Source organism: Pygocentrus nattereri, chromosome 18 (assembly GCF_015220715.1).
Source record: "Pygocentrus nattereri isolate fPygNat1 chromosome 18, fPygNat1.pri, whole genome shotgun sequence".
NCBI lineage: Eukaryota > Metazoa > Chordata > Actinopteri > Characiformes > Serrasalmidae > Pygocentrus > Pygocentrus nattereri.
Window position 1 is genome coordinate 20,478,324 of NC_051228.1, and position 12,755 is coordinate 20,491,078.

The 12,755-nt window shown below is 38.9% G+C and overlaps 1 protein-coding gene across 5 annotated transcripts in view; it reads left to right on the forward strand.

Moving 5' to 3' along the window:
- depdc5 (DEP domain containing 5, GATOR1 subcomplex subunit) overlaps positions 1-12,755 on the forward strand; it is a 64,423-nt gene that overhangs the window by 29,585 nt on the left and 22,083 nt on the right. For 4 of the 5 annotated variants that reach the window (XM_017697265.2, XM_017697266.2, XM_017697268.2 and 1 more), the window contains 7 exons: positions 3,874-4,057; positions 6,966-7,126; positions 7,781-7,901; positions 8,812-8,979; positions 9,205-9,436; positions 10,260-10,393; positions 11,021-11,135. In XM_017697265.2, the coding sequence (XP_017552754.1) occupies positions 3,874-4,057; positions 6,966-7,126; positions 7,781-7,901; positions 8,812-8,979; positions 9,205-9,436; positions 10,260-10,393; positions 11,021-11,135 (1,115 nt within the window). The remainder of the gene's footprint in view (positions 1-3,873; positions 4,058-6,965; positions 7,127-7,780; positions 7,902-8,811; positions 8,980-9,204; positions 9,437-10,259; positions 10,394-11,020; positions 11,136-12,755) is intronic. The other variant, XM_017697267.2, reaches the window with a different exon arrangement.

A 12,755-nucleotide genomic window follows, 5' to 3' on the forward strand; every position in this document is an offset into this window, starting at 1 on the left:
AAACATATAACTGTGGTTTTTAACACCTGAGTTCAATTTCTCTAGCAACACCCAGGCCTAATTATTGCCACACCTGTTCTCAATCAAGACATCACTTAAATAGGAGCTGTCTGACACAGTAAAGTCCACCAAAAGATCCTTAAAAGCTACACATCATGCCGAGATCCAAAGAAATTCAGGAACAATTGAGAAAGAAAGTAATTGAGATCTATCAGTCTGGAAAGGGTTATAAAGCCATTTCCAAAGCTTTGGGAATCCAGCGAACCACAGTGAGAGCCATTATCCACAAATGGCAAAGACATGGAACAGTGGTGAACCTTCCCAGGAGTGGCCGGCCGCCCAAAATTACCCCAAGAGGGTACGACTCATCCAAGAGGTCACAAAAGACCCCACAACAACGTCCAAAGAACTGCAGGCCTCACTTGCCTCAGTTAAGGTCAGCGTTCATGCCTCCACCATCAGAAAAAGACTGGGCAAAAATGGCCTGCATGGCAGAGTTCCAAGAAGAAAACCACTGCTGAGCAAAAAGAACATTAAAGCTCCTCTCAATTTTTCCAAAACACAACTTGATGATCCCCAACACTTTTGGGAAAATATTCTGTGGACCGATGAGACAAAAGTGGAACTCTTTGGAAGGTGTGTGTCCCATTACATCTGGCGTAAAAGGAACACTGCATTTCAGAAAAAGAACATTATACCAACAGTAAAATATGGTGGTTGTAGTGTGATGGTCTGGGGCTGTTTTGCTGCGTCAGGACCTGGAAGTCTTGCTGTGATAAATGGAACTATGAATTCTGCTGTCTACCAAAAGATCCTGAAGGAGAATGTCCGACCATCTGTTCGTGAACTCAAGCTGTAACGAACTTGGGTTCTGCAGCAGGACAATGATCCTAAACACACCACCAAGTCCACCACTGAATGGCTGAAGAAAAACAAAATGAAGACTTTGGAGTGGCCTAGCCAAAGTCCTGACCTGAATCCTATTGAGATGTTGTGGTATGACCTTAAAAAGGCCGTTCATGCTCGAAAACCCTCTAATGTAACTGAATTAGAACAATTCTGCAAAGATGAGTGGGCCAAAATTCCTCCAGAATGCTGTAAAAGACTCATTGCAAGTTATCGCAAACGCTTGGTTGCAGTTGTTACTGCTAAGGGTGGCCCAACCAGTTATTAGGTTTAGGGGGCAATCACTTTTTCACACAGGGCCATGATGGTTTGGATTTTTTTTCTCCTTTAATAATAAACACCTTCATTTACAAATTGCATTTTGTGTTTACTTGTGTTGTCCTTGACTATTGTTTAAATTGGTTTGATGTTTCGAAACACTTAAATGTGACAAACATGCAAAAAAACAGGAAATGAGGAAGGGGCAAACACTTATTCACACCACTGTGTATATATATATATATATATATATATATATATATATATATATATATATATATATATATATATATATATATATATATATATATATATATATATATATAATGTATAAACAATTTCTCATTTGCAATATTTGATTTGTTTTCAATGAAATACAGGGTTTAAATCATTTGCACATCATTGAAGTTTGTTTGTATTTGCATTTTATACAGAGGCACAACTGTTTTTGAAATTGGGTTGTGTACATACACCGATCAGGTATAACATTATGACCACCTCCTTGTTTCTACGCTCGTTGTCCATTTTATCAGCTCCACTTACTATATAAGCGCACTTTGTAGTTCTGCAATTACAGACTGTAGTCCATCTGATTCGCTCATACTGTACAGTAAGAGATGAGCTATCATCTCTGACTTTACATCTACAAGGTGGACTGACAAGGTAGGAGTGTCTAATAGAGTGGACAGTGAGGGGACACAGTGTTTAAAAACTCCAGCAGCACTGATGTGTCTGATCCACTTGTACCAGCACAACACACACTAACACACCACCACGTCAGTGTTACTGCAGTGCTGAGAATGATAAACATAATGTTATTCTTGATCGGCGTATGTATGTGTCTGTGTGTGTATGTGTATATAAAATGTATATATAATATGAAGCATAATAATACATATGTATATGTTTGTGTAGACCTATTCACATTTCAATGAAACATGTTTACCCAAAACGTGTTCTTCTTAGACGTAGTTATTCGCAGTGTTGGTGTAGAGATGCACTGAAATGATGTACTGGGGGAGCAGAGTGTGTGTGTATGATCTGTTGGAACACTTCCTTCATCTGCCCTTGTCAACACTTCCAGCGCCCTCTGAGGCCTCTGATTACAGACATCTATTCCCCATCTTGGGTGTTTGAGTGGGAATGTCTCTTCTTTTTTTATCCAGAAGGTACTAGATGGTACTTGTATGGTTCTTCAGGAACCTTTGACAAGTTTCCCTGGCGTTCTTGGTGGAGTCTGGGGTGAAAGCATGATGAGTAAAAGTTACCCCCACTCAAAATTAAATCTGTTGCTGTTGGCTCTCCCTGCCCTTTAGTCTTCTTTTTGGGATTTTCCTCACTTTCTAGCAGTTTAAGAAATCTTTACGTGTCCAATTTCTTTAAGCACTTTTTCTAACAGGAAAAAATCCACCTCAGATCATCAGGTTTGGGAAAGAAATTCCTGACTGATCACCTCAGAATTGTCTTAGTACTTTCAGGAAATAATGTAATTTTGTCCTGTAGATAATGTACAAAAATTTTAAGCTTGTATCTTTTAAAAGCGTCACCTTAATATCTGTGCTGCAGAAAAGCTTTGATTACTCATTACTTTGGCACTTTTGATGGTGGAAGCGTGAACTTTTCAGGGGTTAATTATGATGTGTTTTTACTGCCAGAACAGATGCAAAGATGTTGGCTTTATTCATATCCTTAGGGAAAGTATATACAGTCATATGTAAATGTTTGTCTTACAGTAATAAACATTTCAGCCATTGAGATCAACATATAAAATTAAACAGAGCCTATTTAAATTAACAGCTGTATTAATCATAAACTAGGTTTGTTAAAGCCAGTTGTATTTATCAAAGTGTCAGATACCCCACATTATACAAAAGATGGAAATATATCTTTTGAAAGTATGAAGCAAATCTGAGATGGTCAGTCGAAAGGCCTTGGGTGATTTCAGATGGATTGACCCTCACTTTTTTATATTTCACTCTCACTGCCCCAATATTTCTTTATGATCACAAGTTAATTTCCATTTAATCACCAATTAATTACCCCACTCAGTTTCTCTGCTTACGGATCACTGCACTGTTCTGCATGATGTACGAGGACCATATTTCTGATCTCTGGTGTGTGTGTGTGTGTGCGTGTGTGTGTAATTCACCTGTGTTTACTGCACCCTGTAACACAAACATTTCCCTCTAATCCCCAAAGGACTGCATGATTAATTGAGCACGCTCTAGACTGCACTAGCATCAACAGCAGCAGCATCAGATACAGTGAAGACAATGACAGTAACGCTCTCCTTTTTCTCTTCCTGCTCTCTCTCTCTCTCTCTCTCTCTCTCTCTCTCTCTCTCTCTCACTCTCTGTGTGTTTCTGTCTCTCTCTTTTCTTGTCTGTTTCTTTGTGTTATTCTCTCTCTCTGATGAACCTGTTCCTCTTGTGTCTGGTCTGCTCTTTCTTTCTCTATCTTTTTTTATTCTGAACTCCTCTTTCTTTACCCTTCTTTGCTCTTTTCCTGCCTACCTGTTGGGCATTATGTGTGAATGGGAATTATGTACATGGTTTGTTGGGGGTTGTGTGTGTGCGTGTGCGCGTGTGTGCGTGTGTGTGTGGCTAATGGGGCATGGTGTGGGTGCGGGTGTGTGTGTGTGTGTGTGCGCGTGTGTGTGTGGCTAATGGGGCATGGTGTGGGTGCGGGTGTGTGCGTGTGCCCCTGAAGCCCTGCTGCTGTCTGCACCCCCGACAGTGCCTAGTTTCTGTTGTACGGTCGGGGTGGACTGGAAGTCTCTGACCACACCCGCCTGCCTCCCTCTGACCACCGACTACTTCCCTGACCGTCAGGCGCTGCAGAACGACTACACAGAGGGCTGCTATGACCTGCTGCCCCACACTGACCTGGAAAGGTATGAACATTCGGGTTTGCATTGGATAATAGGAGTCAAGAAGTCTGATCGCCACTAATCAGCTAAAATGTCCACTCGATTACTAATGTAACCATCAGTCAGATAATATATACAGTGATTGACTAATGTATCCACTAGTTAGCTAACATGATACATTAGCCAGCTACTGGACAATAAGTCAATTAATAAATAAACTAGCCGATTGTTACTGAGACTACTCAGCTAATATATCCACTAGTTGACTATGTTCAGTGGTCAGCTAATGCATACATTGGTTAATATTAGTATAACCTGGTGGAGTGAGATGTCTGCTAGTTAGCTAACCTCTCCAATAGCTTGCTTATAAAATGTTAGTCAGTTAACACTAATATTATCCAGTAGTTAGCTAATATATCCTCTAGCCAGATGATAGGAAAAAATAAGTTAACTGAGAGTTTCAGTAGTCACTTGACATCTACTAATTAGCTAATATATCCACTAGATGACTAATATATTGTACTTTGCTAAAATATAGCTCAATTTACTGAGATGTCCACTAGTTAGGTAATCTGTTCACTAGCTCATAATATATCCACTGATCAGCTGATATATCCAATAGTCAGGTCATATTTCCAGTGCTCAGCTAGTATATCCACTAGTCAGCTAATATATACAAAAGCTGACTGAGATGTCCGGTAGTCAGCTGATATATTCATTAGTTAGTTACTGTAATCACACATCATTTATTGACTGGTTTGCTTGTAGGCTATGTCGGACTAATATATCTGGTAATATGCCAATATATCTAGTTGTCTTGTAGTATATGTAGCAGTTGGCTAGTGTATTGCTGTTGATATCCAGTAGTCTGCCTTCTAATGTACCATCTAGTCTGCAAATAAATGTATTAGTCTGCTAATGTATCTTCTTGACTGGAAATAAATCCACTATTCAGATATGTCCTCTAATCAGCTGATATATCCTCAATCCAGCAAATACACAAACTGATATATAGTGTACTAGTATGTCGAAAGCATTGGTCGGTTAGGAATGCATATAGTAAACTGATGACCTGAGAAATTTGGACATAAAACAGCATTCAGCCCTGTTTCTTCTTGCTGTGTAGTTTCGTGCACTCACCTGTTTTGCACAATAAAAATATTTTTGATTTACTTCAGTTGTTAAATATGGTACCTATTAAAAGTGAATGTTAAATAATAACCTATTGTTAATTTACAAAAAATAGGTTTACCTAAGCATCCAAAATATACGTGAATACACTGACCTGTAATATATATTGAAACATCAAAATCTTACATATACAGTGATAGAATTTTTTGGCCCATTGCCCACTACTTGGCTACTACTAAAAACATGCAAACACATTGGTTCTTACTTGGTGGGATTTAAAACCACTTCAGTCTAGACACACAGACACACACTTTTTTTTCCCACACAATGCAATACAGTCTCTACAATAGAGTCTTTCACCACTTTGACCTTTCAGGACCTGCTGTCCCATTTACAGAGTTTCAGCGTGACTTAGTTGAGCAGAGCTCAGCATACACAAAGAAAAACTATCATCTGAAAGCTCTGAACTTTTTCTGTATTCCCTCTTTACTGGTCCCTGTTCACTTTGTTTGTCTGTACATAGATAAAATGCGTAAAAAAGGTCTTGTACACATGAATGCATTCATTCATGCTTGTATTAAAGGAAGCTTTTCTTTTGTACCAAAAAACAACAAAAAATACAAAACCTTCTTAATGCTGAATATTATTTGTATATACAGAGAAAAGATGATTTTACACCTATTATACATATTTACTGGGGAACTGTGTCTGTTACAGCTGTGCCATAGACGTTAGAACTGATGATTGTCAGAAAATAATAAAAAGAAACCTCTACACTTATTTTACTTTCTGCTAGCACCTTTATGGGATTAACCTTTGGACTGTTCTAGAATACAAAACTGACATTTGAAATGTAATAAATATTTCATATGCTTTATTTGAAGCTTTTAGCAGAAATTAACATATATTCTACCTTGTATCAGTTTTGCAGTGACTCCTCCAGTAAAGAGTCCTGACATAGAGCTGCTGCTGCTGCTGTTTTCCATTCCTAACAACTAACTGGGACCTGGTTAGAGTACATCTCATATTCATAGTCAGTATCTAGGACTTCCAGAGGCCGAAAGTGGTTATTTTTCCGAAATTGGTTCCACTTTAATTCAAAACATGATTGTTTGGTTACTCTGTCACTTCCTAATTATGTTGGTAGTTGATATTTATTATTCACTTAACAGGGACAATTCACATTAATCAACATCATTCTTTCACAATGTAAATTTGTCAGAATTTTATTTTATTTTTTATCTGCAAGCCCTGAGGAGGTTGACGTCAGTATTAAAATGAGCAATACTTCTCTAGACAAAAACAAAAATCACAACATTGAAAAAATGCTTTATTACAAAACACATTAAGTTAAAGCCCCGAAACACAACCACATATAAGACACAGAACAGATGACCAGTTTGCAAAGTGTGTAAAGTGTAAGGCCTAGTTTAGCTCTTGAAGTTCTAACCAATGGGAGAGCTCGCTTGGCTCTATCTATCTAGATAGCACAGAGGATTTTAACTTTTATTTCTATAAGTTTTCAAAGAAATAAGAGTATTATTACAGTACTCATACTGTATAAATACAAGCATGACATTAAATTAAAAAATAATCATTTTTTTTATCGCAAAAAATGTTTAGGCTTTCTGTGAAGGTGCAGAAGGTTGTGTTGGTACATAATATATTACATTATGATATACATAATACATTTCACATGAATAATTTAGATAACAGTATCATACATCTATTTATCCATGCTTGTTTTTGGGATGAATGGATATTTTACTGCATTGCTACTGTCTGCGTTTGTGTGGGTTAGGCGTGATGATGAAGCCCCCATAATGACTGCTCCACGTGTGTTTGAGGAGTTTATCTGTCAGAGGCTGATGCAGGGCTACCAGATCATCGTCCAGCCCAACAGCAGGAAAGCTCCGCCCACTGTAGCCCCGCCTCTTAGCAGCAGCCCACTCTACTCCAGAGGTAAACCCCCCTCAGTTCTGCAGTTTATTCCCACCCTAACACTTCTGATTATATATAAAATACAGAGGCCTTCTAGAATTCAGCAAATACTGCTTACTTTATTCAATGCACTTCCCTTCATTGTCCATATTATGAGATCCAGATACTATGAGGAGAAAGCTTTTGAAATTGAATTATTAGTACTTTGTTGCAGAGCCAGTTTTGCCCGTTACCATTTTAAAATTTCTGCAGTGAGACATAATTAGCTTTTTGCAGCATTGTGATTCCTCTTCAGTTCCACAAAGCTGCAAGAATCCCACAGTAGCACTCTGAATTTTAAAATCTGCTATTCATTTGCGATGGGATTCAGGTCAGGAGGTTTCCTGGGTTACGCGAACACCTTCACCTTCTTTAGAAACCAGTCATGAATTATTTTGGCTGTAGGTTTGGGGTCATTGGCTTGTCCATCTTCTCCCCAGATTCAGTTTCATGGTGGATAAGATCAAATACTCCTCTAAAATCTGCTAGTACATCACTCCATTCATGTTTCTTTCGATGATGTGTAATGGCCCAGCTCTGTCGCTCGCTCGCTCTCGCTCTCTCACTCACTCGCTCGTTAGTGCTTTCTCTCTCTCTCACGCGCTCTCTCTCTCTCTCTCTCTCTCTCTCTCTCAGGGTTGGTGTCTCGGAGGAAGGCAGAGGAAGAGGAGAGTTTGTTTTGGCTCAGTATGGGTCGGACCTTCCATAAAGTCTGCCTGAAGGACAAAATCATCACTGTGACTCGCTATCTGCCCAAGTCAGTATCACATTAAAGCACAAACACGCATGTGGATTTGTTTAGCACAGAGGTGCACAAACGTCTTTCGGGGCCAAAGTACATATTTTGTAGTGGCTTGACGGACAAAATCAAATTATTTTCAAATTACACTGTACTTTGTTAGCAATGTACTTAAAAAATCTTCAGAATGAGAATTTAATGAAAATAAGAAGTTAATATGCAGTATAAAATATGTCTGTTCTCTCATTGGGTGAGGGGATGCGTTTAGCATAATTGGCACACCTCACAGGCCAAAATATTGTTTTTTTAAAAACGTAACAGTAAAAATTAGTTTACAGTCAATTTACAGTCAAGTTAATTTGTCAGCAACATAAAATTCACAGCCGTTTAATTTAAAGTGAAATGTTCACATAATTCAGTCACTGTGAAAGTCATTTAGACAAAGGTTTAATGTGAAATGGTTCGCTGTAATTCTTTCACAACTCCTACACACTTAAAATGATGATTCTTTAGGATTTTTGTAGTAAAGTAAATGGTTCTATATAGAACCATGAACACTCAAATAACCCTTTGCATGATTAAAGGATTCTTTGCATCTTGAAATGGTTCTCCAGGTTGATGGAGAATGTGTTGAATATGATTCTATACAAAACCTTTTTGAAAAGGATCCTGTATAGCACCAAAAAGAGTTCTTCTATTGTTACAACGTGAAACTTATAATAATAGAGGAACCCTGTCATGATGCAAAGGGTTCTTTGAGTGTTGATGGTGCTATAGAACTATTTTCTTTACTTAGGAGCCTATTGAAGAGCCATCATTTTTAAGTATGTAATCTAATCCCCCTAACTGACCCGATGATGCTGGTGGTATAAACTGCTGTTGTTAGTACTGTGTATTTGAATGTTTTTCTGTGTTGTCTGTGTGGCAGGTATCCGTATGAATCCACTCAGATCCAGTACAGCTACAGCCTCTGCCCTCCTCACGCAGAAGGCCATTTCGTCCCCTGCTGGGTGGAGTTCAGTCACGAGCGGCTGGAGGAGTATAAATGGAACTATCTGGATCAGTACATCTGCTCTGCTGGCTCTGAGGACTTCAGGTACACCAGATAACTCATAAAACACCTGCAGAAAGGAGTTTTCTCCAGAACTCTCAGAACTGTTGCAAAATATTACCAATATTGGCAATAAACAATCTCTCTTACACTCTATGATGCACTGTTATGGACAAATGCCATGCATTATAAGATCTGTTGAATATGGTGCTGATTATTATTATTATTAATTTTTATTTATTTATTTTTATCATCACTCACTCACTGCAGCCTCATTGACTCGCTGAAGTTCTGGCGGACGCGTTTCCTGCTGCTGCCTGCAGGAGGAGCTAGGCGAGTGGCAGACGGCGAAGGCCACTGGGATGTTTATGGTGATGGGCCAGGGGCAGCGCGGGATGGCTCTGGGGCAGCAGGAGACTGGGCTCTACTGGACGGATTCATCCGCTTCCTGGAGGGACTGAACAGGATTCGCCGACGCCATCGATCCGACCGCATCATCCGGGTGAGTTTGAGGAAAATCCAGAGAATCAGGAAAATAGAATAGGGGTGGAAAAGTGCAGACAAATGTTTCATGCATCTTGAGAATCAAAATGACCAGGCTTATATTTGGACAGAGATCAACATAAATTGCAGGTGTAAATGCACAGAGTCATATACATTCACACCACTGCAGGAGATGCATTTAAGCCAGATGTTACTGTAAATGCATCCGTCTCTCCAAGCCTTATTCAACTACTTAAACCCATCCCAGGACTGTAGCTCTTCCCTTTGCTGGACCACCCAATGGACCACCACCAATAAACAGAGGCTTTAATTCAGTAGCCTACTTTGCTGACCTTTGGTTGAACTGGATAACTTAAACATCAGTTTGGTTAACCTTTGTCATTTTTCACCACCTCACTGTCGAAATTTTTATCTGTAGTAACCACCTGTGCGAGACCAATGCCACAGAAAGAGTTGAATGCCACAGAAAGAGTAGGCTGGGAAAATGCTGGAGTATTTAATTACTAATAGCAAAATAATATTAAATCATTTCATTTTTGAGATGCCTACCACAATTAAAAATCAACAAGAGCACATACACAAAGCAAAAAGCTTTATAAATTCCGGTGATGGGCCTTCTAGATGAAGTTTCCTGGTAGGATTTATAAATCATGATTTATATCAGGCTGCATAAATTAATGTGAGGATTGACCAGTAAAATGACACTCTGCATTTCTCTTGCTGGACAGTTATCTGTCAGAAAGAGAAGCTCTCCAGTAAGATAGTCTAAGATGACCTCTCAGTCTGACCCTCTGTTTTTATTGTTGTTGCTGTGTTTGTAGAAAGGAGCTGCTATCAAGGGGCTTCAGGTGACAGGGCCTCTCTCTGCTTATCCTCCTGAGCCTATAGCGCCTCCGCTGGGCAAGAAAGGAGCTTCAGCTCTCTCTACCCTACTGGAGCTTGACCAGACACACAAGTAAGACTCATCTGAACACAAACATTCACTTAGAAAGAGTGCAGCACAAACATCTCTGTAAATATGGCAGTTTTTTGCCCAATTTTATTACTGCGAATTCCCACTTGTTAGTTAGATCTCCCTCTATCACACGATGATGCCAAGCTGGGAGATTTAAGGCTTAGTGACAGGAAGCTCCTCCACATCTTTACAAACTGCCACTAATGTAACATCACTGGACCTTAAATTATTAGATAGTAAACATTATTGTGTTTTATTACAGTTATTTTTCTTGCTATCTTAATTTTTTACTGTTGTCAGTCTCAGTACGCTGTTGTAGTACACTAGTGTTGATCGAAGTTCTATCACATGCTGTAGGTTTCCATTATGTTATGATATTCACCCACTTGGGAGAGTGAGGTCTATGATGTGAATCATTCTTCAGCTCTCCAATGGACTACAAACTGAAAACATTCTATTAATAATTCCTGTTTCATGCCATTTCTTTCTTTTCTTTTTTTTTTCTTTTTTTCTATCCATTCCGTCCTATTCATTCATCTATCCTCCTCTCTCTCTCTCTCTCTCTCTCTCTCTCTCTCTCTCTCTCTCTCTCTCTCTCTCTCTCTCTCTCTCTCTCTCATTTTGTAGATCTCAGGAGGAGCAGATTGCCTCTCAGCATGCGGCAGTGGGGAAAGTAACGGCGCCCTTCAGTGAAGCTGCCTCCGTTGCCATGGCAACTACTTACGTAGACAGCCCCCGGAAGGTGAGAGCTCTGAAAAAGACAGGTGGAGAACGAGAGAGAGAGAGAACATAGGCTTTTGTGCATGTTTGGTTGGGGTTCCACTTATTCTGGTATATCTGCAATGTTTTTTTTCCAATGTTTTTTTTTTTGCTTTTCGTCTCCTTGTTTTTGGACAGTTTTGGTTTTGGTTTTTTCTTTTGTTTTTTTAACAAAAAAAAACAAACAAAAAAAACAACAACAAAAAAAAACACAAAGGTGATAATATTACTGAAAGTTAGAAAAATGATCACATCTGAGTACTACGGTAATTTTATATAATTTTTTGGGCGGGGGAGGTGCAAGGACCCAAACATCAGGGACAGTGGTGCATCTCCATCTTATTCTGGAGGAAGTACTAGCATATCAGAAGGCTTTTTCTTTCTGAATTAAATTTAGTTTCTGTGATTTCAGATTTGTTTTGTTTTAGGTTTTGTTTTTTAATGTGCGCGGTGTTTGCCTCGTTTCTAATCCTGACATTTCTCTGCCCATAAACACTGGTGATACACAAATGGGCACAGAACTGCACTGTCTGCTGCGCTCCATTACACACTACACAAAACATTAAGAACTCTGGCACCAGAGAACTGGCACCGTGCTTTTTCCATTGGCAGGCCCTGTGCTGAAGATTTTAGGGTTTGTGGTTGCTGCTGATCTGAACCATCAAGATATAGTCATCTGTTTACTGCTGTCTTTAGTAACACAGCTGAAATGTCAATCTAGCATTTTTCTACTCTTCCAGGTGAAGAGAAAGTCCCCAAGAACTGTAACATCACCAATAAGAGCATCAGAATGTAGACTAGAATTGGATGTTAATGTGTTGATTTCTATTTTTAGACTTTGTAAAGATTTTATTAAGATAGCATAAGCTAGTTAGGACGTTAATGCTGACATTATTAGCATTCATGCTAGCCTCCACAGAAGAGTGTAGTATATTGTTTCTTGTTAGGCAGTAAGTTAAGCTGACTAGTAAGGAAATCAAAATTAGACACTTTCAAGTGGCATAAAATTAACAAAGACAAATTCTTAATTACAATTATCAAGATGTTTCAAGCTGTTTCTCAAGCTGGTGGAAAATAAACTAGAACTTGAACCGTAAATTCTTTTGGTTGTCACTTTTCTCAGTTCTGTTGAAAAGCTTATAGGCAAATGTAGTAATATATCATCACATGTAGTACAGTAACGCTGAGTGTGTTTACATGCACTCAATAATCTGATCAGAGTCGCATTTCTGCAGTTATCAGATTATTCAAATGGTCATGTAAACACCATGCTCCTATATAGAAATCTGATTAAATAAATTGATGAAGAGAGCTGGATTTAGCTCAGTAATCAGATTTTTCAGTACATGTAAACTCTTACTCTGTCTTTCGGATTTCTGTCTGGGCATGTGCGGAACAGACTGCTGTGACGGAGACGTAGCAAAACACTTTTGGAGTGACCCTGAAACCGAATACGTTCTCTAAAGAAATGAAAGATTTAAATATTCCTCATCTTTGAGATGATGCTTGTTCATATTTTCAGATAAAGTGGCGCAATGCACAATTTAAAACAAAAAGAAGCAGCGGAACTTACAGTTCATTTACAGTACATATTTTGCTTGAG